Raw genomic sequence first — 27336 nt, 5'->3', positions numbered from 1 at the left:
CCAATCAGCGCGCCATGGGGACCTTGGGACGGGCGACGATTGGCCAGTTCGGAAGGGAGGCCGAAGTTTGAAATATTTAAACGGCGGCAACGGCGGAGGGAGCTGAGGCGACGGCGAGACGAGGCCTCGGCGGTTCCGAGGTACGGGAGAAAAGAGACGGGAGGAGGAAAAAAGATTCGGGAGAGCGACTGCTTTCCCTGCGGTCCGCGACAGGAGAGGGGGGGAGGCCCATCCCGCTCACCTGAGGTAAAAACCGCAGGTAGTTCCGCGGGTTCTGACGGTGCGGGGTCCGAGTTTCAGGGTCCTGAGGGGAAGCCCAACCCCCACCCCAACCCCTCCGTTAGTTTCCTGGGTCTGTCGGTTTGGTTCCCCCCCCCCCGCCTTTGTTTCCCGCCCTTCCCCCTGCCTGAGGGCCCAAGGGCCGGTCTTGGCCCTCGAAGCAGCCGGGCGGCCCTAGGAAGAATTGGCCTCGGCGGGTCCCTTCCGCGCCGTCTCCCCCCGCTGGGCTTCCCGGGGGAAGAGGGCGCCGTGTCCGAAGCCCCGGAGAGCCGCTTCCAGTCGGGGGAGGTCCGTTCGAGCTCGCGAGTCTATGAGTCCCCCTTGGCAGCTTCCTATTGTGGGGATCCTGGGGGTGGAAATGGGCCCTATAGCCTGGGGCGTGGCTCAGGGCCTCCTCCCTCCCTCGACCGCCAAAGACATCATCATCATTATTATTATTATTTATTTATACATACATACATACATGCATACCCCACCCATCTGGCTGGGTTTCCCCAGCCACTCTGGGGTCTTCCAACAAAAGATTCAAAAAGATTAAAAATACATTAAAAAGGCAAGAGACCAGAGGGTGGGTTGTTTTGTTTTGTTTTTAAATACTTTTTATTAAATTGTTTCTTTTAGGTTACCAAAAATGTGGGCATTCTCTCCTTTTTCAGGTTGCAGAGCCTATTCTACAGATCAGTTACATTTGATGAGAGACATTACGTAAGGCTGCCATTATTTCAAAAACTGAAAATCCAGACGCAACAGTTCAGCTTTTTAAAATATATACAAAGTTGCTCAGCTTTTTTGGCAAAATCGCAAAAAACAACAAAACGGTTTTTGAGCTATTTTTGAGGGAAATAGGCAGAAGTGACACTGCCAATGCAGATTGCTATATGTCACGATTTCCCCAGGTGTTTTGCCGTTTTCCGCCCAGACGCAGCTTCCAACTAGTATTCTGTGTGTGTATGTGAAATTCTGGATGTATGGCAACCACCATTGCATACAGTATAAGGTTGGGGGGCGGAAGAGAGGAAGGGGTGGTAAACAGGAGGCCAGAGTTGAGTGATGTGAATTACATGCTGGATGCAAAAGCTTAAGGCTGGAAAGTCGGAGAGAGAGACGGACAGACAGGCCTGATTTCCTTTTAGGCTTGGGTTGTATATATGTGTAAATAAACCATAAAGGCAGCACCATCTCTGCTGTACAGGCAGCGACCATTTCTCGTGAAAGCTCTGTTGTCAGCCCCCACATAAGCATGCCCTGTTCTGCCCACCCCTTATGCCCTCTTCCAGGTCTAAAAGGACCTGGATGTCTGTGATTGCATGTCAATTGAATGCACCTAAAATATTCACCTGTATCTCGTTCCAAAAAGAAACACAAACCTTGAGTTAGTGCCAGGAACCCTTGCAATCTCACACCGCTTGCAGATTGGGGGTGGGATACAACACTATGTTCCACCCATCCTTCATCATGTGGTCCAAGTATTATTTACATACAGCTCAGTATAAGTAGCTGTTAAACAGGATGCATATTCTGATCTCATCTTTATGTCTTGATCTGGTGTTGTCATGTATGACCCATACATAGGGGCCAACACAAAGAAGGCCCCCTCACACACTCCTGCTCATAGAGCTTCATAAGGCAGCAAAGCTTCCAGCAGGACCTCCCCTCCAGATCATAACATCTAGACAGGTTTATATGGGTTCCTCTCTCTTTTAACCCACTCACCCAGCAGGATGGGAAAAAGTGGTGGCTGCAAAGCCAAGTGTTGAGACAAGTGGCGTTCTGGGCATCTTAGAGAAATCTGGTTGACTGAAACGGATACTAGTGATTTTGACACTAGATAGATGACCCTTTCATCTGCTAGCAGAGCTGTTCTTGCATTCAGAAGGCAAGTTTGCTTTAGATGAGGTGAGGTATTCTGCAAGTTCTTTATTTCCAATGGTTCTGATAGAGACAGTGATGGTTTAGTTGCTTTCTGTTTGAGAGAAACACCAGGCAGTTAAATGGATGATTAATCATTAAGTTCCCTGTACAACAGCGCCAAAGCAGTGAGTAGATACAAATTTTTGGAATGCCACCACTGCTCTGGTGCATGATGCATATTAACAGAACATTCAAGGCCGATTGCCAGGAGGTTTTAGAATACTTACAATTCTTGCTCTTTCCAGTGTACTTTTTTGCTCTGTTGCAGAGTAAGGCCTGTGTACTTGCTCTGTGTTACACTCTCCTGGTTTTGTGTTGTGGTGATATAATTTAGGTATTATAGCCTGCCCTAACTGTTAGCTTTTAGAGTGGAGAACAAGTTAAAAATGGAGAGCTTTTTGATCACTAAATAATATGCATCCAATTAAAAACTTGGTTCTAGCCATTTCACATAATTGGAAGAAAATAAGAGCACACAACTGGAAGGAATGCTAGGTCTCAAAATAACCAGCCCAATTTCCAGCTCCAGGGTGTTGGTTAGGGGGGATTTCATTGTTCTAGCGATTTCCCCCCGCCCCATGCCTTCCTTTCTCAGGCACTATGACAAATCTAAACTTAGGGCACCTAGGCAAAAGCTGGCCTGGCATTAAGCAGGAGATTTTGGGTGTCTTAAGAGGCTTTCTGGTTCCCCTTTGCACCAAGTCTAACACATCAGCCCCAAATCCCCTGCTGTCCCTTTAACACCTATTTTTAACTTGTCCCATCTTGATGTCTCCTAGAGCTTGTGGGGCCTGAATTACAGGGCATACGATGTCAGGGGCATTTATTTTTGGGTTGCTGGGAAGGGAGACACGGATCTCTAGCTGGGGTGGAGGGGCATAAGTCGTCTGGGAAATACTGGCACAGCTTTTATCTCTCTCACTTGACTCTCCCTGTTCCACAAATGAGTCTGTTGCAACATCAAGCATGATGGATAAGCAGAATTAGCATGGGGATAACATTGCAGATCCACCAAGACTTCCTGGCTGGTACATTACGGTTTGCATCTTGGCCTTAAAGTGCAGGGCCTCCCACATGTTTGTTAGGCCCCAGAGCTCTGTACCAGGAGCTGAGTCAGGTTGTGACCTTGCAGAGCACCCAGAAACAGTTGGAACAGCTCTGACACTGGTACCAGCAGGGTACATGGTCTGCATCCGTAAATTCCACCAGAAATGGTGAAGGATAGTTGGGGGGAAATACTTGTGGGGGAAGAGAATAACAAGTTTTTTTTTCTTTACAACATAGGAACATTAGAAATGGGCTCATTCTGAGAGAAGATGCTAATTGCATCATAGAATAATAAAATTGGGTCTTTCCCTTTGAGCTGCTGCTTGACACATTTCCTGCTTCCACATTAGAATGTTGATTTTTCATACTGTTCCTAACCCCAAATAATACAGTCACCTTTCTTTGTTATCATGGGGTCATTGGCTTCTATTTTCAACTTACTTTTTGCTAGCCAAAGGCAGATATTGGGGGGTGGGGTGGGAGAAAAAGATAATGGGGGCTCAGCATTGCAGTTTCCATTTATGGGCAGATTTGAAGTGACCTGAATAGAAACTGCAGAACCTGTGCCCTATTAATATAACAAACATTACCATTCCGTGTGCTGAGATTCCTAATGCATTTTTTGTATTTGACATATAAGGTTAAGTTAAACTCCAAAAACCTTTTGTTTCTCCTCTCCCTGCCCCCAAATTGTCATTCCCCTAAGTGTCAAACAGAATTTCTGTGTGTCTTGCATGTGTGGAGTTGAATGCATAAAAACAAAAATGCATTTACAAATGCCATACTTACTAGTAAAGGCATTACCTGCCCCTCCTGGGTACCTGGGAATTAGCTTTCTAACATGAGGACTGCGCTGTAAGGAAATAGGTACCTATGGCATGAGCAACCTTACTTACACGAGTAAGTTTGGAGTGGGACTTACCAGGCAGTCATCCTTTGATGATGCTGAGACCCTAAAATACTTCAGCTGCTCTGCCTGAAACCTTGATTTGTCCTGGGACTTCCGTAGTGTAATGGAAGCCTTGAACATCTGTAAGTGTTTCTGCAGTGAAGGAATGTGAGCCCTTGGGCACAAGAGGCCTGCAAGTTAGCTGGGGATGTGGTCAATGGAGCAAGTGGTCAGCACAGCACCTGTGCCAGCTTGTTCAGTTTGTAGCATGAGTTGCTCATGTCCTCCAGCCTGGTCTTGCACAATAGTTTCTTGGAAGTGCCTGGGCTTGGAAGCAAAAAGATCTGCCATGATTGGGTGGTGGCGGTGGAGGAGTGGGCAGAATGTAATGGCTTCTAACCTTGGGTGTAATCCATATTTCTCTGTGGCTTCACAGGGTCTGCTTGTCTAGCAGGGATTGTTCTTACTCTCCTGATGAAAAGGCCGAAGCTGTGCAGTATCAGAGACGGATAGATTATGCCCAAGGTTGGATGTGATTAAGTGTGGCTGTTGTAGTGCCTAGCTGGAAAAAGGCATGTTATGCCCTCCATGCTGCTGGTTGACCTTTTCTGCAGAGGTGCAGAAAGTGACACAGCCCTGCCCTGTGATGAAAGAGTTGAGATAAGTGCTAAAAAAAGCCTGCAATCCATAGCCTTGCTGAACTTCACTAGTAAAGCCTATTGAGTACCCCTGTACCAACCAAGTAATGGTGTGAGGTGGCAGAGAGGCAGGCTTATCTGGTAAATTGGCTGGGGGAGGCACCATCTCCCAGAATGTTCTTCTTCACAAGCCCTAATGCAATGAACAGCAGATGTGCAAAAGCATCTGAATCCTGTGTACTTAGGAGAGGATAATCGGGTGGGAGCAGTTGGTTTAGTGCCCTACTTGTGTGATTTCTAGAAACATTTAGTCCAGTAGAGCTGCTCCTCTGTTCTGTTGCTGTTCAGGCATCTAAATGGCTACTTGCTTTCTAACCTGTGCACATGCTTTCCATGCAGAAGGTCCTGGATCAATCTCAGATATTCCTAGGTGGGGCTTGGAAATTCCTCAGCCTGAAACCCTGGAGAGTTTATGGCAGTCAGTGGACCAATGGTGTAACATGGAATAAGACAGCTTCCTGTGTTCCAGTGAGGCTTCTTCTAAAATAGGAAGGGTTGGTTCTCAGAGGCCTCTTATTACAATAATAAATAAATAATAAACCTTTATTGTCACTACACCACCTGTGTGCAGTGAAATTGAATGAGCCCCACATACACTCAGTCTTGTTCACGCTCTGTGTGCTTGTCAGAAGTCAATTACACCACTTTTTTTTTTCATTCAGCAGATCTTAATAGAGCAGCCCTCTATTCATTCAGCAGATCTTAATAGAGATGAGAATGTACCATTGCTTCCAGGTTGGATGGATGGCTTGAGCTGAAAACAGCAGTATGAGTTTTGGGGAAATTGTGTATTGGAATTTTTTTGTCCTGCAGATTATAATAATTCGCTTTGGCTTAGCCACTGTGCAAAGCTGAAAGGTAAAAGGCTCACTTCTCAATAGTGCTGTCCTGTCGACCCAAATTGGTAGCTGTAGTACAACCCAAATTGCAGCCCACAGCTGATATCTGAGGAGGTTGAGCTTATGGCTTCCTCCAGTGGCCAGACCATTGCTTAACGCTGCCTCGCATGGTCGACCTACCTTTCCCTCCTGCTCTGGAAATGCCCTGGAAACCGGACCCTTCCAGAGGGGGATTCCCTACAAGGGCCTCAAGCACACCACAGCTCCCCTGTGAATGTGTTTCTCTGGCTCCAGCTGCCTCCCCAGCTCTCCTGCTAATGAAATGGCCGTTGTCACTCTCTTGCAGAATGAGAGGCTGAGGGAGCAGTGGGCTAGCTTTGGAGCCAACCATTTCTGAAATGTGATTCCTGCTCCTCTTGCTTGGCAGCTCAACTTGTTGGGTCGTGTGGGCGAAAAGAACGTCAATGACGCACTTCAATATTTTTTTTAAGTTGTTAGTGTTGACAGAAACTTGATCCTGATTAAGGGGGCTAAGAAGGGATCTAATTCCAGCCAGGCTTTGGAGCTCTCTCAACTCTCCTTTGGGGCTGTCACTTTCTTCCCTCCATCCATTCCTTCTCTGGGGCATTTTGATCTCTTGTACCTACTTTTCCCTAATCTTGGAGACCACCTTAGTCTTGTCGCAGGACCCTTTCTGCCCTGTCTCTCAGCCAGTCCGTGCTTGGAGACCTCTTGTCTACATTTCAATGTGGCAGCTTTCCATGCCTTGGCAGGGGAAGGCCAAGGGTTATAAATTAGGGTGGCACCTGCTAATGGTGCTGTAATTTATATCTGGGCACCCTTCCCGCATGTGAGTGTAGCCAGCTTTTCTAAAAGCACATAAACCAGCAGTAATCCTGCCCTAGGCCTCAGCTGACTGAAGAGGCCATGCATGCAAAGTCTTCCTTTGGATAAACTTGAAGCCGTTTGGCTTAGCAAAAGCCAGTTGCTTTTGTGGAAGGTTGCTAATAAGGTGGGGCAACATGGCACGGATGGATGTACTGGATATGTTAATGCAAGTTCGCAAACCTAGGATGCTGCATAAAAATATGCACCAGGTTTATGATTCTAGGAAGCCCTGTCCCTTAACATGGAAGTTGCCCTTGTGGTGGTAGAAAGGGTGCTCTGCACAAGCGCAACATTAACCCATTAAACCAGCCTATCTGCAGCAAGGCCACAACTATGGAGCAATCTGAGTAACTTGAGTTTCAGGGCCCCTTTCTTGGCTTGCTTTGCACCAGGTGTGGTCTGAAAAACATCTCAAGTTCCTAGGCTAGAAAATCCTGTCCTTTTCTTGGCTCCTTGATTCTGTCTCTGCTGACACCTATAATCCCCTTTGCTCCTTCTAACTCAAGCTGGGTCTCTTCCTGCAGTATCATTCTCTGCGTGATCTTAGTACATTGCAATCAATTAAGCTTTGGGAAGGCCCTCAAAATGTTGCAAAGTTGGGTGTGAGGCCAGAAGCAACCATGGTGGGGTCAATTGTGAGGCCAGGCTGATTCTTTTAAGTCTGTAGAAACAGGTTTTGCGGAATGTGGCTTGCTGAAAGCACAAATGGCTCCTTAAACCCAGGGTTACAGGCGCCAAAATGAAATGTCAATAGTTGCCATTTTGGGGCCAGATGGCTTGAAAGTCATATTTTTCAATACAACACTTGGGTTCCTGCAGTTTGTTCTGATTGTGCAGATAAAATACCATGGATAGAATTCTAGAGGATCCCCAGCATTCATCTCCTGATGGTAGAGATGTCAGGTGCCATCCTGGCACCTGGGCATCTTCACTTGGTCTCAAGTTGCCAAGAGTGTGGTTCCAAAATGTGCCTGGTGAATTTTGAACGCTGGCTGAAGGTCAGGGTGAGCACCTGTGTTTCTTCTCTAAAGTGATGAATTCCTTGTTGCGCAATGTTGAAGTACTTTGAAGCATAACCTTCTTTCTTGGTCTTCTATCTTGCATTGCTTTGGGTTGTAGTGTCCTCTAGCTGATAGTCATTGTACCTAGACCTGGGATGGTTGCAAGGTTGCAGTCCCAGTTCATTCTCGGGTCATTGGTTAGTTTTAAACATGGGTAGCTTGTGACTGTAGCTTCCAATCTATAAAAGCAGAAATAGACTGACCTTCCATAGCTTTGAGAGGCTGAAAAAGATAACATTTGTAAGTTACTTGCCATGCTAATAGTACTGTATATTTCTTGATTCTCAGGGGCTTGCTCCAAGATTGCTGGAAAAAGGCTTTGCTCCAGCAAAATGTCTGAGGAACGGTATTCCTTTGATGTCCCCAATGAATACATTGACTTTAAGAACATTAAAGATGGTGAAACAACTGGCATTGATGCCTGGTTTGGTGAGTATCTGCGTATTCTGCCAAGTTGGGATGAAAAACTGGTCCGGGTGAGCAGGGGGTTGTCCCTTTTTTGGCTAGGCTTGAGGAGGTGTTTGTTATGGGGTAAACACTTGCAGCATAAACTGTGGTGTTCAGCCAGTATAGGATGCTGTAAGACTCCAACCCCCATCCACAGACTGCATGGCCCAGAGATCAAGGGTGGCGGGAGCTGTAGTCCAACAACATCTGGAGGGCTGCAGACACCTTATACTCATTGTACAGGAAGTGATGAAACAGCACTAGAAAACCAACCCTCTATTCTCTCTGCCACCGTATGTATCAAAAGGAGCATGGAAGAGGGCTGCCTATATTGTCAAAAACTTTCTTCAACATGCAGGTGTTGGGCAAAGCAACCCACAACTGCTGAGGAGACCCTTGTTGGACTTGGCAATGGTTAAAGATGCATAGGGTTGTCTGAAAGAGAAGAGGGGCCAGCTAGGGGCTATATGAGCTGAGAGAAGCAACGTAAGAGAGGGGAAAGGCCAACACAGAATATGCTGTAGGCCACCCGAAGTTGGGATGGCTTAATATTCCAATAGCCCTTAAATGCATCACGCTTGTCCTTCTGCTTGGTTGGAAGCAGATCAAAATAAAAAGAATTGCCTGGCCATCCTGAATTATTTTAAGGTGGTGAAATACAAAGCTTTGGAGAACAGAGATTATTGCCAGTGCTGTCAGCCCAACAGGGTTACCAGTATTGGCACACTGATTTCTGGACAGATACAGACATAATCAGGAAGTTGCTTGAGTTCATCTTGGAAACTTTTCCACACTGTCATGCCCTCATGTTTTTGATGGAAGTGCTAGGATGCAGTTCAGTTTGTATTAAGGATGATGGAGGTTTATGTGAATAAAGTAAAGAGAAGACTAGAAATGTGTCTCTAAGAGATACTCAGGACCACATGTGATCTGGGAGAACATCATCTGATCTTTATTAATCTGTATGTGAGCAAGAGCAAGAGCCTTTTCCAAACAAACAGGAATCTACAAATGCTTTCAGAGTGGTGCCAAGGTGGGTGGGTGTTTAACTGTCCGTCCCCCCCTCCCCCGCCTAAGTTTGTCCTGCCTCAGAAGCTATAATTAGCCATGCAGGGACCCTTTGGAGAGTAAATGAGTTCTCTTCGCTTGTTTTATGTTTACAAAAACATGGAGAGAGATCCAGTTGTGATCTTCTGTCTTGAACGTGGCTTTTGTGATTCCACACATCTTTCTCTCTGTAGTGGAAGGATGTGACGTACCAAAAACCTCTTGAGAGATCTGCAGTTGCTTCCTTGAACGCTCACTTCCCAAATGCTGTGAACCTGCAGTATGTTCTAACAATGCACACGGGATCTGCAGGGTCCAAGTTTTTGTGTTGCTGCGATATGTTTTCAGCCAACTTTAGGAAAGGGGGCAGGAAGCAGTAGCCTCAAGCTTCTACCACACTACATCTGATAATTTTGAGCTTTGAGAATTTTGAGTCAAAGTGGGAGAAGATTAATCTATCCTCTTGTCAAAAACTGGACTAGCAAACTCGACTGCTCTTGAGTCTAGCCGGCACTTTTTCCCTCTTCTCTAAGCTCTGTGTTTTGCTCCATTTCCCCCAAATGTGGGAAAGGAACAGGGCACCTGAGGTCTTATCTGTGTTTTCCTGGCCCTCGGACTGGGAGAGGAAGGGCCATAAGGGCCACAGCTGGCAGTGGAGATGGCAGTTAGCCTGCCAAGCAGCATTGGGAGGTACATTGAATTTAACCAGGTGATTGTTGGTTCTTCCAGATCTCAGAGCTGGTCTTCTGAGCACTCCAAGTTCAGATATGCCAGCCAGTCATCTGAGAACTCCAAGTTCAGACATGCCAGCCGGCATCCTGCAGAAATCCTCAGCATCAAGGGCTAACATTCCACGTGCCATTGTCTCTCCAATGGTGAAATCCAGTAAGTTGTTCAGCTCAGGACAGCAAGTTCTTGTAAACTTACAATGGTAATATAAAGGTATATGGACCTAGTCCAGTGATGGCCTGTGAACTTGCTCATGTGAGGCTTGGCTTTCTCTGGCAGTGTCAAGACCTGAATGCCTGACACACAAATGTGCATCTGATTATTCCCGCCTAAGGGTTGAACCTTACACTTGTCCCTACTGAAATTCCTTTTGTTGGTTTTGGCCCTGTTCTCCAATCTGTTAAGGCTGCCTTGAATCTGGACTCTATTTTCTGCGGCATTAGCTACCCCTCCCAGTTTGGTGTCATCTGCAAATTTGATGGCATCCCCTCAATTCCTTCATCCAAGTCCTGTATAAAGATGTTGAACAATGCCAGGCTCAGGACAGAATCCTGTGAGTGCAGTACCCAACGTGCCACTTTTTTCCAGATGTTGAGGAACCATTAGTGAGCACTCTTTGGGTTCTCTCAGTCAACCAGCAGAATTCATCACAGTCCACTCGGCTTTTCACCATTCCGAATAATTTGATGCTAGCTACCTCCTTAACTTGCCACTGGCTTGAGATAACTTCTAAGTAAATTAAAAAGCACAAGTCCTAATGCAGGTCTCAGTGGGGCTAAGCTAAGGTTTACGTATCCCTCTGAGGGTGCTTTATTGGCCATGCTGGATGCAACAAGCAGGGTGTGGAGCTGTGGAAGGATAACGCAGGGTCCCAAATATAGAGTGGAAAGATGAACTACAACCTCAAATACACAAGCAAGCTGTTTACTGCTGAAGCTAGCAAAAGATCTATTTCCTGCTCATTTGTTTTTCTTCTGTGCTGATAGTTCAAAGCTGTGAAGTTTTTAAAGCTCCTTCCCTCATAACCTCACTTGCCGATGACAAGCTCAAGCCTCTGTGCATCTGTTGGTAGTATCCTATCCTGTAGCACGCTTCTCCTGGGGGGTGTCGGAGGGAGCACTGCTTGGTTTTTATGGATAGCTATTGGGGTCTTTTTGTGAATGTTGTATAAGCTATTAGCTGGCTTTGAGCCCTTGGAGAGGAGGAAGGGGCATATAAATTTCGAGGAATATATATAGCTCGTGTTTCTTATTTGCCTTAGCTGAGAATCACAATGAAAATGAGATGGGACTGGCTAACAGGGTGCCACCAAATGTGGTTGGATCCATGGCACAGTGGCGCAGTACATCAAATGAGACGGCAGCTGCCCCTGCAAGGGCCCCAGGAAGGTAAGCATTCTAATCTCCAAGTGGGTCAACTTTCCCCTGGGACTTGGTGTTGACACAGCTTGCAAGCTTTGACGTAGACCATAGTTGCCTAACATCTTGATCCTCCCACAAGTGCTTCTCTCTATTCTCTCAAGAAATGGCCTGCTGAGCTTTTCCAGCTGGCCTAGGATTCTCCTTCTCCTTTAGTTGCTCTTAAGCTAACATCCAGGTCTGCAGTTCTGGGAAGCTGCAAAGTGATCTGAATGTGGGAATAAAGCTGATGCACAACCCTTCCTGCCACAGGGCCCCTTCAGTGGGCTTCTTCTCAGAGAGGCCAGCATAATGAATTCAGAAAATAATGAGTTTCTAGTACTCATGGCTGCCAAGAATCTCCAACATGGCTATCACCGCATTTTTCGCTCTATAAGACACACCAGACCATAAGATGCACCTAGTTTTTGGAAGAGGAAAACAAGGAGAGAAAAAATCTGAATCCCATAAGCCAGGACAGCAAGCGGGATTGCTGCGCTGCAATCCCGCTTGCTGTCCTGGCTTATGGGATAGCTGCTCAGCCTCTCCCGGGCAGGGGATGAAGGCTCCCCTTGCCCAGGAGAGGCTGCATGTGGCTAAGCCAGAAGCCAGGACAGCCAGCAGGATTGCAGGGCAGCCCTTCTCCCTCCTTGGGAAAAGCCCCCAAGAGCTGCACGCACACTCCACGCGGCGCTTTAAAGGGAGCGCTGAGCAGAGCCCTCCTGCCTGCATTCACTCCATAAGATGCACACACATTTCCCCTTACTTTTTAGGAGGGGGAAGTGCGTCTTAAAGAGCGAAAAATATGGTATATTGTGATCTAATTCTGAAATCAGGTTGTCCTTGAGAACGTGACAAATAGTCTCAACATAAATGAGCAAATGTGTTTTTGTGGGTGTGCATCTTTCCAGGATCTAGTACTAAAGAGGAGGGACGCCAGCCAGATTTTCTCCCAATAACTGTCAAAAGTCATCATGGGAGGGAGGATCTGGATCAGTGGTTGAGGGGGGAAGACAGATTAGATGCCTTCTTGTGAAAAGATGCTTCAATTTCTCAGCAGATGCTCTACATAAATGAGTCTGTTATCAGCATGACCATGTTCGAAATGCTTTATAAAACAATACTTGCCCAGAACCAAATGGATAAAATATCGCACGTTGCAAACATAGGGAAATTGGGGTACCTGGAGCTATTTCCTTGATAACTGCTTCTGGTGCCTCCAACTGCAGCCTCCGTACCCCAAACAGACTATGTGCTAGGTGCAAGAGCACATGATGCTCATCCCATGTAAAATATGCAAGAGTCCTATTTTGAATGCCCTACTAATCCCCTCTTTTTTCCTCTTGTTTCGAATGGCTCCATATTATTGCAGTAGCTGAAACTTGTAAGCTTTGAGGCTGTGTCTCTTCATCTTATTCTACCCTGTTCCTTTACAGTCATCTGGCTTTTCCCTTTTCCTCTCCTGTAGGGTGTCAAAACAGCTCTTGGAACGGCAGAAGAGCGCGCAGCGCAAGTGCGCTGCCAAAATGCATGCCAAGAGATGTGCCGCCTTGGCCACCAATGAACAGCTGCCACCACCTGTAAAGAAACAGTAAGTGTAGGTCTGGTGGGTTGAGCAAGGGGAGAGGCACAAATGAGTGGCTTGCTATCGTGTTTGAATTGGCTGGTGGACGCTGTGCCATCTTATTTCAAGCCCTCTTCAAGTGCCAAGAAAGTTTAATCCAACAAAGTTGTCCACAATAATTTTCCCCAGTACAATGGAACAACCTTTCCCTGTGCCCCCCCCCGCATCTGTTCCATGGGTTCACCCAACTTTCTGGAACCGATTTGGCAGGCACAAGGAGAGGAAGTCCTGTTGCACAGGTGGAAACTGGTGTGGTAACCAGATGACCTCATTGGATACAACCCCAAACTTGGGGTGTTTAAGAAATGTCTGAACTGAGCCCAAATCCACCAGGAACTTGCCCTGCACAGGCCTCATTGATGCAAGGAAAGTTGTACAAAAATGTTGACTTTGTGTTTGGACTTTATTTTTATATTAAATGTGTATACCATCCTTCATCTATAGATATCTGGGTGGTTCACAACATAAAAATACAATATAGAAATAGGAAGTACAGACAAGAACAAAAAAAAAAAATCACACAAACCAATAAGCTTCCCTCCCACAAACACATTTAAAGGTATAAGATGTTAATCAGTTCAAAGCCTGGTTGAAGGGGAACATTATTTTTGTCTGGCGTCTAAAGGTGTATTATGAAGGTGCCAGTCGAAGCTCCCTTGGGATAGCATTCCACAGTTCTCTGATCTGTGTTGTGTTTTTGCCCAAGCATTGGGTATCAAGATGGGCACAGAATGTGATTCCCTTGGAATCTTGCCTCTTCCTGTTATTTTAAAAGCCAGTGTGGGGTAATCGATGGCCCCCCTGGTATTGCTGGGCTATGGCTCCCTTCACTCCTGACCATTGGCCAGACCAGCTGCAGCTGATGGGAACCCTAACCCAACAACCTCTGGAGGGACACAGATTCCCCACCTCTGATTTAAAGGAACTTTCTAAGCTGTGCAGGGGTCAGAAGCAGTAGGCCTGAGGCTGAGGACCTTCAGGCAGCTGCAGCCTTGTACACTGCTCCCTTTTCTGAAAGGAATCTGTGTCTTTTTATTTTCCAGGAAACGGATTTCATCCAAGGGCAAGTCCACTGAGGACCTGGAGGTAGAGAAAATGCAGCAGCTGCAGCAGGAGGTGGCTGAGCTGCGCAGGAAGAACGAGGACTCCCTCAAAGTGGCCATTGCTGGACCAGGTGAGCTTGAAAGTAACTTACAAAGATTCCTCCCCTCCCATCCCAGCCAATCTATTGCACTAATAAAGTATGTGCTTTTCTTTAGTGTTTGGATTTGTATTGCAGCTCACTAAAGAATTATTTTAAAATTAATGATTTACAGTTACTTACCTCCAGCCTTTTCCTTCAATGTATGTATTCTCAGGACAGCTTACCAATAGGTGGTACAGTCATACCTCGGGTTGCGAACGTTATCCGTGCGGGAGGCACATTTGCAACCCGTAGCGCCATGTCTTGCTTCAGCGCATGCACGTGATGTCATTTTGCGCAAGCGCCGAAACCCGGAAGTAACCAGTTCCAGTACTTCCGGGTTCGGCGCTGTCCGCAACCCGAAAACGTGCAACCCGCAGCGTTTGTAACCTGAGGTATGACTGTATATCAGTTTACGAACTTATCCATTCCTGAAGTCCGTTCTTAAACTAAATCCGTTCTTAAACCGAGGCGCGCTTTCCCTAATGAGGGCCCCCTCCGCCAGTGCATTTCCACCGTTCGGCTTCCGTTCATAGACCGAGGCAAAGTTCACAGTTTTGCAGAGTTCATAAACCAAATAGTTCGTGAACTGGGCTGTTCGTAAACCGAAGTACCACTGTAATATAATATAAAATCTGGAACCAGCAGCACTGGGTATAGGGGGTGGAGGGCGTTTCAGCTTCACCAATATTTTTATACCAGGCAGTATCACGTGAAGTGTCACATGACAGCAGTCCCCTCAGTGGGGGGGGGGGGCAAGTCGGCGCCCCTGTCTGGAACTGTTATACTGGGTAAAATAGGAAGTTTCCAGCAGTGTAAAAACACTAGAGGAGTTAAAAGTTAAAAGCATCACAACATCATAGCCTTAGGAGATGGAAAGGCTGTTGGTGTCATAAAAAGGGAGTGGCAAACCTCACGCCAGGGGCTGAAGGTGGTCCTTAGAATTGCCAGATCCCTCACTGGTCCCATTTCACACCCAGGGTTTTGTTTTGTTTTTTTGCCTGGCTGGAATGTGTCCTTTAACTCCGCTCATGACTCCTCTTCGTGTGAATGGAGGATACAAAGGGTGTGTTGTAGAAACTTGCTGCCTGTGAAATTTATGTTTGTTGTTGCTGTGCCCACTTGTCCTCTTACTGTGGTCTCTAAAAGGGTATTTGGCCCTTAGCATGAAAGGGGTGTCTCTCACCTGCCACAGAAGGCTTTCCCCTGGGGAAAGGACCCCACAACTGGGATGCCAGAACTGAGGTCATCTCCAGTTTCACTCATTTCATCTCAGATGGCAGTCAGGAAGGAAGGTTTCTAAAAAGTATTTTGCCTGGTGTACAAGCAGGCTGGCATGGGACTTGCTCTTTTCCCCCTCCCCACTGGACCCTTCTGCTGGCACATTGGCCTTGGGCAAAACAACCTTGTCTGTGGCTATCCTTAACGTGATTGTGCCACGTGATTGTAGTTTGCCACTGAATGTTCTGAAATACATTATTCCTAGGAGCTTTCTCACGACTATAGTCATGCACTTCCTGATGCAGGTGTTAGTCCCAGCCTTGAAAGGCCTTGCTGGGCACAGGTAATCTCTGTCTGCCAGGCAGGCATCTGGCACCATGGGCCACTGGCAGCACTTCTTAAGCTGTAGCTTGGAGGAGCCACCAAAAGTTGTGTATTGAGTGCTTCTTTGTCATCTATCCTGAACCTGCTTCCAACTAGATTCACTGGACACTTCCAAATTCTAGTGTTGTGGGAAACCTCTCTGCGAACTGAGTGAAAAGGGAGTCACTTTACAGACCTCTCAAGTTGCTCTACTCCCTTAGGTGGCTTTTCTCGTCGTCGTCATGGCTTATTTATAGATGCACCTAAGCCATGCTAGCCACCATAAATGCATAAAATGCATGGTCCGCTACTGCCTTTCAGTCTAACAATCTAGATATAAACACAAAGCAAAAAGGGAATTAATTCTCAAAAGTCCCAATATTTCTTGGGACTAGCCACCTTGGAAGGACTATCTTCTACCTCCACTGCCAGAGGCAGCATCCCTCTGAATACCAGTTGCTGGGAATCGCAAGTGAGAAGACTTGTTTCACTCAGGGCCAGCTTTTGAGCTTCCCGTTGGAGAACCTGGCTTTACTCATTTTGTGCTCTGATCCAACAGGGCTCTTCTTATGGAACGTGATTAAGTGCTCATACTGCATTGTGATGGCCATTGGCTATAAACAATAAAACCCACTGACTGATTAAGCTTCTTAATCACTTTAGTTAGCCTTTGTGCCATAAAGTCTGCAGAGGTCTTGGCAACCCCCTAAGTGAAAACGGTGTAGACACACTGCTTGGCTGTGACTCTCTCTACAAGCTGGGCTTTCACAAATTCTTTCCATGTCCCACTGAGTTCTCACTGGTTCATGTGAATCTGCATGGGTGGTACCTAGAGCAGATCATATGTATGTGAGTGTGGATAGAATTTGGATAGAAAATGAATGCACCAACTTAATTGGCGTAGTCCTGCCTAGTGGAGCAAGTGGGAGGCTCAACCCATCTGAGAATTCCCTCCATCCCCTGCAGAAAATGAACCTTCATAGTATGCCCAATATTTTATTTATCTTGATTGGATGGAATGTGAGTACATCATACTGAGTTGTTCAAGCTACCATGTTCTGGACATTGGAATCCTTATTAAATCTCATTCCCCACTTTCTCCCTACCAGGGCAAACTGTCAAGAAGATGGTGACCCATATCACCAAGCCAGTAGATTTCCACTTCCGCACAGATGAAAGGATTAAACAGCATGGTGAAAATCAGCCCGCCACAGAGTATAAGGAGGTGGATTTCAAAGCTGCTCTGAGGAGGCACCCACCATCTCCGGTGAGAGCAACGAGAATCAAGAAATGAGACTTCTGGCTAGAGAGCCTTCAACTGCCTGTTGTTGCATCTCTTGGGGTGTAAAGATTTGCAGACGAAAAGATTTGCAAGAAATAAATTCTATATAGGGCATGAAGAAGTAGGTGCCAATTAAAGAATAGAGGCAGATTATTTTGGAGTCTTTTGCTGGGGCCTCATGGTACCTTAACACAGGCTAATAATAATTTATTATTATTATTATTATTTATACCCCACCCATCTGGCTGAGTTTCCCCAGCCACTCTGGGCGGCTCCCAATCGAGTGTTAAAAACAATACAGCATACAACATTTTCTCATGTATGTAGCCTACTTTGTGGGGTCAATCTCTGCTTAGATGAGACCCTCTCTAACCATTCTATAGTGCCCTTTCCTTATGGTAAGTTAAAGAGGCTTCAACTTTAGCCTCTTTCAGAACAATACATCTGTAAACTTCTACTTCTGCATTGCTTCTTTAAAAAAGGAATGGGCCTTCAAAATGTATATATGCAGATTTCATCCACTGCTGAAATGAATAATTATTTATTCAGTTCACAGGTAAACTCCCAAATGTTCTTTGGAGGAGGTGTGGAGACCATGCACTGCACTAAGAGCTTTAGAAGGACTTGCAGGCCAAGTAAATTTTGTCAGCAGCTGGTGGGCTAATGCCCAAGGTGCATCCTGCCTTGAGAACATTCTGCTAACAAACCAGCCCTGTCTCCTTACAGGTCCAAGCGTCAAAGGGTATGACAGTCCCAAAACCCTTCAACCTGTCCCAAAGCAACAAAAGGAAATTTGATGAAGTTTCCACAGAATTTGTATCAATGGCCCAGCAGGTTAGAAACTTCCAGCAACGCACCCCACCACGTTACCACCTGAGGAGCAGGAAGACCGAAGAAGGTAAGGCTGCAAGTGGCTTGACTGGGAACCCCTTTGTGACAGTGGGAAGAACTCTGTGAGCACAGTTCCTCTGAACTTGGTGACATTAATCAGGTGCAATTATTCATGTCTTGGAGACTGCTAAACAGCGGTGCCTCTTCTTTCCTGCTAAGAGGAGTAGGGAACCACAGTAAAGATAGGTTGGCTATTTTTCAAGTGTGCAGTTCTAGGGGGACTAGACAGTCAGAGATAGGAGGTTGAAGTTGGAATTGAGACTTTTGCTTAATTTTCCTAAGAAAATTCAGTTACTTCCATTAGAGTGCGTTCTGCTAAGATCAGAATTTAGGTTTGTGTCGTTGTCTTCCCCTCTCTTTTTATTTGAAGAGTTAGGGCAAGGACACAAGGCTTAAACTTGGAAAAATTGGAACTGTGGATGGCACAAGGAAGGGTTGAATATATCAGGACTAACATCAGCCTCACTTTCCATACTTTGCTATTTTTTTCTAAGGCAATAAGATTTCATATTTGCAATTATGAGAGTTGGCTAAATGCACTTCTTGCTTTTTTAAAGATCACTTTGTAAGCTGTGCTTTCGTTTATGGTCATTTCCCCCCATTCTTGCAGGCATAAGCCAAACAAAGCCACTTAAGGCCAAGGTAACCAACCCCAAAACTCCCCGCCTTGAAACCAAGACCCGTCAGAGACCTGTCAAATGCAAGAGCACTGCTGAGTTAGAGGCTGAGGAGATTGAGAAGCTTCAACAGTAAGTGCAACTCTTTGCCCAAATGACACCTCTCTGAGCTGAATATAGTTCAGGGCTCCTGGTGATGTCCTTGGTGTAGAATCCAACCAGTGAGCCAGAATTGTGTGAGTGCTTCTCTCTGCATGAATTTCATGTTCATGTTGGTATCTGAATAAGCAGGCATGCACACGAAAGCTTATACCAAGAACTAACTTAGTTGGTCTCTAAGGTGCTACTGGACAATTTAAAAAATAAATAAATTATATGTTCAGGCTTGTGCATCCTGCAGTCCATTGGGGATAAGGGAAAGTAGTCAGAGCCCCTTGAGGGTATGAATATACTTGGGGAGACATGTTGGGTGAGACTGCAGCAAGACCCACCCCCAAGGGCTTCCTTGATTAAAGGCTGGTTCGTGCACTTGCCTGTATCTATTCCATGGCAAATCTTCCAACTGAGATTGTGTCATCTACAAAACTGGGAAGGACTGCCTCTGGAAGAAGGCCCATACCTTAGTGCTTGAGAACAGGTTTGGCCTGTAGGTTCCAGGTTCAATTTATAGCCTCTCCAGCTAAGGATGTCCAGTAGTAGAGCTTTGAGAGACTCTGGAGAGCTGCTTCAAGCAAGCATCGCCCATGACTCATAGAATCATAGAATTGTGGAGTTGTAGGGACCCTAAGGGTCATCTAGTCAAACCCTCTGCAATGCAGGAATCTCAACTAAAGCATCCCTGACAGATGGCCATCCAACTTTAAAATCTCCAACGAAGGAGAGTCCACCACGTTGCACTGTTTAACAGCTTTACTGCAAGACAGTTCTTGTGATGTTTAGTTGGAATCTCCTTTCTTTTAATTGGAATCCATTGGTACAAGTCCTACCCTCTAGAGCAGGAGAAAACATGCTTGCTCCATCTCCCACGTGATAGCCGATTAGATATTTGAAGGTGGCTGTCTTATCTCCTCTCAATCTCTTCTTTCCCAGGCTAAACATACCCAGCGCCCTTGATAATCTTGGTCATTGTCCTCTACACCCATTACAACTTATCAATATCTTAAATTCTGGTGCCCAGAACTGGACATAGTATTCCAGGTGTGTCTGACCAAGACTGAATAGAGCAGTACTATTACTTCCCTTGACCTCCTGCTGATGCAGCCTAGAATAGCATTAGGTTTTTTGTTTTTTATGCTGCATCACACTGTTGGCTCATGTTAAGCTTGTGGTCTGCTAAGACCCCTCAATCATTTTCATATGTACTACTGACAAGCCAGTTGTTCCCCATCTTATATTGGACTCAATGAGCCCATGGTTTGACTTAGGATAGAGCAGCTTTGTACACTCACACGAATGGGTATGTTAAAGCTGGTCAGCCTCCCTTCTGAGTGGGAGAAGGCATTAGCACTACCCTGTCTGCTCATCTGCCTATGAGATAGGAGGAGCCTTGTGGGTTAGTTCAAAACTTCTGCGGTCAGAAATGTCAAATTGCAGGCACACAGCTTTGAAGTGTCACAGGAATGGGCTAACTTCAGGCAACTTCAGTTGTCTCTACTCAGCCCATGGCATGGAGTAATTTTGATTCCACATTGGAGTCTCACCGTTTGCTTCATTGTCTGGCAGGTACAGGTTCAAAGCTCAAGAACTCAACCCCCGCATCCTGGAGGGAACACCAATCTTGCCCAAGAAGCCTCCAGTGAAGGAGCCCACCAAGCCAGTTGGCTTTGATTTGGAAATAGAGAGGCGCATTCAAGAACGGGAGAGCAAGAAGAAGCACCAGGAGGAGGAACACTTCCAGTTCCATTCGAGGCCATGTCCGACTAAAATCCTGGAGGATGTGGTGGTAATCTTTGCAGCTTGTGTTTTTCAACCTCAAAGGAAAATGGGCTGAAGTTTGTACTAAGATGGTCTGAATCTATGATTGATTCTCTGCATTCCGCCAGGCTTCCAGTTTGCCTTTTGGATGCCAAGAGCTTCAGTCCTTTGTCTGGCTTCAGAGTTTTTTTGTTCTAGTCTAGTGCTTGCTGCTGATACATTTTCACCTATGGACCTTTGGCCTCTTTGCTTGGCTGCTGTGCTCACTGCCTACTTTTACCCCACATCAGAAACACTCACACCTTCACCCCTGACCAGATACTTACCAGCTTCTGTCATAGAGGAGATGCACCTTTTGGGACCCAATGGCTGTATCCACGGTTGGCTCCCCAGCTTAGGCTTGCCTGCCGGGGGGGGGGGGGGGAGTTGGTGCACAAATGGTCTCTCGCAAGCAGAAGCAGGCAGATATCCAGTCTCCCCGATCCATGCAGCGCGGAGGGTGTGTGTGAAGGCTTCTTCCCTCTTGCTGGAAGCTGTCCATCCAGCACTGCAATGGGAAGGAAAGTACTTTTGCTCACCTCTTGGAAAGATTGAGCAGCTCCGAGCACTCTGGATACAGGAAGGAGCACTCCTTGTTTCCCTAGTGCTCTGACCTGCTAGCAGTGGCAGCGTGCAAGAGGGAGAAGAGGTGTCTTTCCAAGGCGAGCAGAATAAAACTAGTCCAGGGGACAGGGAGGCCGCTGAAAATGATTCTGACATTAACAGAACTCTCTCTTGGTTAAGACTTGAGTGAACAAAGGTGAGGGTTTTGTGCAGGGCACACAGAGCCCTATTTAAGCCCTATGTATTTAAAGGCAGAACTGATCATCATATGGCACTGCTATGTTTCCACCAGGTTGATTTGTCCCAATGCAAAATGTAGAAGGGGGATTTGTTTTAACGCTACTCCATGTTTCCTGACTCACCGGTAGTGCAACTTGCTGTTTTGTTCCTGCAGGGTGTTCCTGAGAAAAAACTGCTCCCTCCCACAGTTCCACAGTCCCCAGCATTTGCTCTGAAGAACAGAGTTGGCATCGTGGCTAAAGAAGAGAAAGTGAAGGTGATTCTTTAGTCCGTGGTAGTTGGGGACCCTGGTGTTGCTTCACTACTGTAGCCAGCCAGGGCCTGACATGGGGGTTAGGGTTCAAATGAGCCGCTCAGCCCTTCTCAGTGAGTGTTTTGCCTGCAACCAGGAAGTTCTGGGCCATCAGCTGACACAGCTGGATGGTAAATATCCTAGCGGCTGGGTGATTTTTTAGAGTCCCTTTTTGAATTGGTTCCTGGATTTGCCACGGCGAGCCTTCCCCAAAGTTACAGATAGGTAGCCGTGTTGGTCTGCCATAGTCAAAACAAAAAAAAATTCCTTCCAGTAGCACCTTAAAGACCAACTAAGCCAGTTCTTGGTATGAGCTTTCGTGTGCATGCACACTTCTTCAGATACAGAAGTTTCCAGACCCTTCTATATAGTGAGAATGTGGGGAGGGGTATTACCCCAAAGGACAGCTATTCTGCCCTCTCCAAGTCTCCTTAAGATTCAACTCTTCACACAAGGTCAGGTGGGGGAGTGGAGGCTGCCTTTGTTCCCTTCCCTACTCCATTTCCCATGCTGTTTTTCTCTACAGGAAGAGGAAGTTGTGCCTGTGATCAAAGCCAAGCCAGTGCCGTACTTTGGGGTGCCCTTTAAGCCAAAAGCTGCAGAACCTAGGCAGGTGGAGATGTGCCCTTTCTCCTTTGACTCTCGGGACAAAGAGAGGCTTCTTCAGAAAGAGAAGAAAATTGAAGAATTGCAAAAAGAAGAGGTGGGTGCTTTTCATTTAGGGACACCCTCTTCCTGTTGGGGCAGAGGCCACCCTCCTCCTGACACTACTGTCCAAAAGCAAAAGTGGATCTTTGCACAATTCTCAATGTAAATGGGCCACAAAAGAAGGAAGCAGGTGTTGGCCATTCCCTGGGCTATGTAGGAATCTGCTGGTTATATCTCTAACTCACGGGTGGGCAACCTGGGGTCCTCCAGATGTTGTTGGACTCTCACTCCCATATTTTAATGTTTTGACAGAATTGTTTTATTGTGTAACTGGTTTTATATTTGTAAACTGCTTAGAGGCCACTTTGGCAATTAAGTGTTATATAAAATAATAAGAAACAGTTCCCGCCAGCCCCTGCCAGCATGGCCAATGCTCAAGGAGTTGTAGTCCATCAACATCTGCAGAGCCATGGGTTCCCCACCCTTGCTATAATTGATCAAATTTAATACCAAGCTTCTAAAAGTGTCTTTGGCAGAGAAGGGAAGGCCAGAGGTTCTCATCAGTTGTCCAGGCTTTATTGTGGAGGCTCACTTGCCTAAAATAGCTGTAGGGAAGTAGATGGCTGTTGGAGAAAAGTGAATGCCAATCTATTATTATTCTTTCTATTTCTAGACCGCTTTACATTTTTACTACCCAAAAATCTCAAAGCTGATTACAACCTACATTAAAACATGAAATAAAGCAATCCAAAATAAAACGCTACAGAAGGAAGTCAAAAAAGAAAGTATACATTCAAAGCAACATAATTAACAGGAAACTAAAATATTATCTTAAAATCTTTCAAAACATTACAAATGTAAGTTTCACTATTTACACCATTACCATGTACAAAGAATCTCAGTCCTTATTTGCTGCTATTCCACGAGGATTCCCTTGTGGGATCTAAGGTCCATGTGAGCATATAATGTACTGACAAAGTATAGGAAGCTCCCTCATATGGAGTCAGATGGCTGGGTCATCTATCTCAGTATTGTCTGTGCTGACCAAGATTTCAGGCAGAGGATCATAGAATCACAGAGTTGGAAGGGACCCAACCCCCTGAGTGACAGATGGTCTTCCAACCTCTGCTTAAAAACCTCCAAGGAAGGAGATTCCACAACCTCCCGAGGGAGACCCTTCCACTGTTGAACACCTCTTACTGTCAGAAAGTTCTTCCTGATGTTTAGTCACAGCCCTGGCACAGCGACTTAAAAGGGCCTCTCCCCAATCACCATCTGCCTGACCTCAGGTGCCAGGTGGGAACCAGAGGAGAAGGAGGGCCTATTGATCTCTAAATAGTCTCTCCCAATTTGATGCCCTCCAGCTGTTTAGGCCTGCAATTCTTGTCATTCCCAGCCACCATGGGCGTGCTGGCTGGGGCAGATGGGAATTGTAGTCTATAGCAGCTGGAAGGGCCTCCGTCTAAAAGGAGAGAGAAGATGCACCTGAAAGATGAGGTGAGGGAAGGTGGCCTCCAAGACTTCTCCTAGCTTTCCCCAAGAGCTTTTCACTTGATGTTTTTACTATGTTCCAAGTCTTCATCTCACCAGCAATGCTGAGCCTTGTTCTGTGTTCCGTTGGCAGGTGCCAAAGTTCAAAGCACTCCCCCTGCCCCACTTTGACCACATCAACCTTCCAGAAAAGAAGACCAAGAGCCCCACCAAGCTGGAGCCCTTCCAACTGGCCGTTGATATGAGAGGAGCTGTGAAGCAAGAGCAGTGGGAGCAGCAGGTGAGGGGGCTGAGCAGCTGACTGAGCCGGGGGCCCTTCCTGGCCATCTTTACCATTTCCCTTCCATCATTTGAAGAGGAGAGAGTCTGAGGCTGCCATCGGAAGCAGCATCTAACACAACCCTGCACTTGTGGGGGCTGATTCCGGTGTTTGGACTGGGAACATCCTAGTTGTCTCTTCCTGCAGTGTTTTGTCTGGCCAAAGTGGCCTTGTGTGGATAAGGTCATGAGAAACAGATGGGGGAAGCATCCTACTAGACATGGTTTTCCTGTTATGCATCAAAATTGCTCACCCACACAGGGAAGAATGTAAGATCTGTATCTCTGCTCTCCAACCCGCTTTCTCCTACAACAGGGATAGTTAACCTGGAGCCCTCCATATGTTGCTGAGCTGCAACTCCTACAAACTCTAGCCCACTTGGCCAGTGGTCAGGGCTAATAAAGATAGTTGTGGTCTAGCAACATCTGGAGGGCTCAAATTAGCCACATCTGGCCTAGAGGGAGAGAAGTAGCTATATGGAATAAGCCCTCCTTGTTGAATGAATGTTTTTCATCCCTGGAACTTGCAGCTTAAAGTACACTGTTTTAAAGAATACTTGGGTGTATAGAGCCTGGTCCCTTCTCATCATTGCTGCTTTTAGTGGTTTTCAAGCTGCGTGTTGTCGCATGGCTCAAGGGCCACGTGTGTATGACAAGGAGTGTGTATCTGTACTTGTGTGCAAGTGCATAGTGTCTGTAAACGTGCTTTTAGATAATGTGTGGTAGAAAGGAAGAAACTGAATCAAGTTCTTAAAATCCTAGCCAACCCAGACGTTACTAGACCACAGTACCTTATTTTTGCTGACTTGTCAGTCTGCCTTGTGGACTTGGTTTGCCTTGGTGAGGAGTGTCTGGGGTTCTCTTAAATCTCTCTCCCCCCCCCCCCACTTCCCTCCCTCCCTGAACAGCTCAAGGAAGAGATGAAACAACAGAGGGAAGCTGCCTCTTTCAAGGCTCAGCCAAGCACCGTGTTGCACCAGGAACCTTTTGTGCCCAAGAGGGAGAGCAAAGTCCTTTCAGGTGAGGCTCCCTTGGGCAGCCTTCAGGGCCCAGCCACTTAACCCCAAAGTGGTGCCCTGCGTGATGTTAGCTTGCATCTGTGCCTGGGGGGCAGGGAGAAGTCCCATCTCAGTTGCCACGAGAACAGGTGAGGGCAGCAACGCTCGACAGCTGTGTGGAGACATGGCTGTTGACTGAGTGCTAAGTTAGATCAGGCGTAAGCAGAAGGCAGGGAGCCATGATCCTGGCAACCGCTTCCAGCCTTCTCTACATTCCTCGATTCCTTGAGGACAAAGGGCTCGGCATATGGTTACTCCAAGGAAGAGGCAAGCTTGCTCTTGGGTGACAGAATATTGTCAGTGCCCTTTGTGGGAATGTTGTAGATGCTAGGAGAGGATATATTGATTTAATAGTATCCTTCCTAACTCACGCTTGTGAATCGGCAGCAGAGTGACATTCCCCAGTATGCAGCAGGAAGCTAGTTGGTAGATTCGTTTGAATCTCTTTAAATAAGCAATCCAATCTGGCTTTGTTCAGATTGGAGCATATTCCTGGTAGGACCCCTTTTATCCCTCCTAAAAAGAATAAAGACACAGGAAGCTTCTTTTAAAAGTAATGAGAAGTTTACTCACATTCAGTTCACGGTTGGATCCCTGAAGGCAGGCTTTAGCTCGTACTGTAGTTACAGATACAGTGTGGCTTACATCCTTATAAGGATGCGCCCATGTGCTGCTGGCAGAGAGCCAGCAGTGCAGTCCAAGAGAAGAAAAGGCATCAAAAGAGGAAGGTGGCTGCGTGACTGAGCCTTTTGTGGGGTCTGCAAGGGTCACGCCCACCTACCTGGTCACAGCAGGGGGAGGATGCTCCAGACCCAGGTGTAACAGGAAGTTTAACTGGCTGGATCAAGATCCCCCTGCTTGTGTCCACTCTAGGCAAACAGGAAGTGTTGTACTTGACTGCTTATGTTACACCCCACACCCTGAAGCCTTGGTTGCAATACTTGTGAAATGCAGGAGAGGAGAGGCTCTTATGCTTGTATCCTGCATGTGGGTTTCCCACAGGCCTCTGGTTGGTCCCTGTGGGAAAAGGATGCTGGGCTGCATGGCCCACGGCCTGTCTGAGCAGGGAGCCAGGTGTCTACATAAAGCCTTGTACCTTTAATCCTAGCAAATGAAGCTTCAAGAGAAAGCAACCAACCAGTTCTGCAAAGCTCAGTTTTGCAGCTGAAATTCTAGTTGGATCCTGTAGGATGAAGGACTAGCACTAGATGGACCTTTGGTCTGATCCGACAGGGCTGCTCTTCCATTTTGAAAAACAAACATGCAATTGGGGTGCTTTGCGTGACAGGCACCACCTTCCCGCATAAAGAGTTGTTCCCCCTTCTATTCCGAAACTCAGATGTCCTTTCTGGTTCCGTAGCTCCAAAAAGCTTTGAGCTGGCCACAGAGCGGCGAGCCCGAGAGCGGCAGGAATTTGAGAGGCGGATGGCGGAACTTGAAGCTGAGAAAGCGCGGCTGCAGGAGACAGCGAGACGTCATGAGGAAGAGCAGAGGAAAGCCGAGTTGGCTGAGCTGAGAGAAGAGCTGGTAAATGAGCCTGTGGCTTGAGGGGCATGAATCTGGATCATAGATGCCTAAGCATAATATATAATATTTTTACTGGCAGAAGGTCTTAAAACCAACCCAGCCGGCTCTGTAGCTCAGTGGTAGATCTCTTACCTTGTGGGTGGGATTTTCTGGGGAAACAGGCCCAGCCAGATGTCTACTACACTTTGCAGCAGTTAATTCTGAGCTGTAAAGATGTTGGAGAGCTGCCTTGGTATAAAGTGGCTTCATCTGTTCCTTTGACTTTTAAGGTACCTGCAACCGTTCCTGCGTCTCGGCGGGTCCAGATGTCTTGACTCTTGCTTCTACACATACTGGGAGGCGGGGAGGTGCAATTGAAGGCACACTGAAATTGGCTTAACTTGAAATTACCGCTCAATTTTCTCTTGTATGCCTCCACCGCCATCCACAGTCTCTCAGTGGTTGGCTGCAGTCCACCCCTGGCCCTCCTTGGGGGAGGTGAGCAAGGCTGTTCCTTGACAACAGCACTTTCTCCTTTGATGACGGTGCTTAGAACCTCCTCCTTCTTTTCCTTCCCAGGTACACAAAGCCAACCCCATCCACAGGTACCAGCCAGTGGAGATCAAGGCCAGCGACCAGCCCCTGACTGTGCCCCACTCTCCAAACTTTTCCAAAAGGTTTCAGCGCTGATGCACAACCAAGAAAGAAAAGACAAGGGGTGCTTTTTCCCCCTTCTTAGTATAGTGTTTTTTCCCCTTTTGTATTTTATTGACTTGTTTATCAATAAACTATTATACTTAAGCAATATAAAATGTTACTACTGGGAGTGCTTTTCCTGCTAAGCCTGGGGGGG

The 27336-nt window shown here is 46.6% G+C and overlaps 1 protein-coding gene across 3 annotated transcripts; it reads left to right on the top strand.

Moving 5' to 3' along the window:
* On the top strand, positions 1–27336 carry TPX2 (TPX2 microtubule nucleation factor). 3 transcript variants are annotated; one of them, XM_081916833.1, is made up of 16 exons: positions 1–140; positions 7901–8041; positions 9836–9991; positions 11097–11223; positions 12701–12823; positions 13900–14030; positions 16733–16890; positions 17632–17803; positions 18407–18545; positions 20136–20355; positions 21325–21426; positions 21989–22165; positions 23735–23881; positions 24828–24939; positions 26317–26504; positions 27063–27336. In XM_081916833.1, the coding sequence occupies exons 2-16, from the start codon at positions 7945–7947 to the stop codon at positions 27171–27173; spliced, it is 2160 nt and encodes a 719-aa protein (XP_081772959.1). In that variant the 5' UTR covers positions 1–140; positions 7901–7944; the 3' UTR covers positions 27174–27336. The 3 variants fall into 3 exon arrangements, with proteins under 3 accessions (XP_081772959.1, XP_081772961.1, XP_081772960.1); XM_081916835.1 differs by having other exon boundaries at positions 2–140; positions 26338–26504; XM_081916834.1 differs by having other exon boundaries at positions 96–246.

Source organism: Podarcis melisellensis, assembly GCF_964234715.1.
Source record: "Podarcis melisellensis genome assembly, chromosome: 6".
In the NCBI taxonomy this organism is placed as follows: Eukaryota; Metazoa; Chordata; class Lepidosauria; order Squamata; family Lacertidae; genus Podarcis; species Podarcis melisellensis.
The sequence above is the reverse complement of the archived record's forward strand: the minus strand, read 5'-3'. Positions and strand labels throughout refer to the sequence as shown.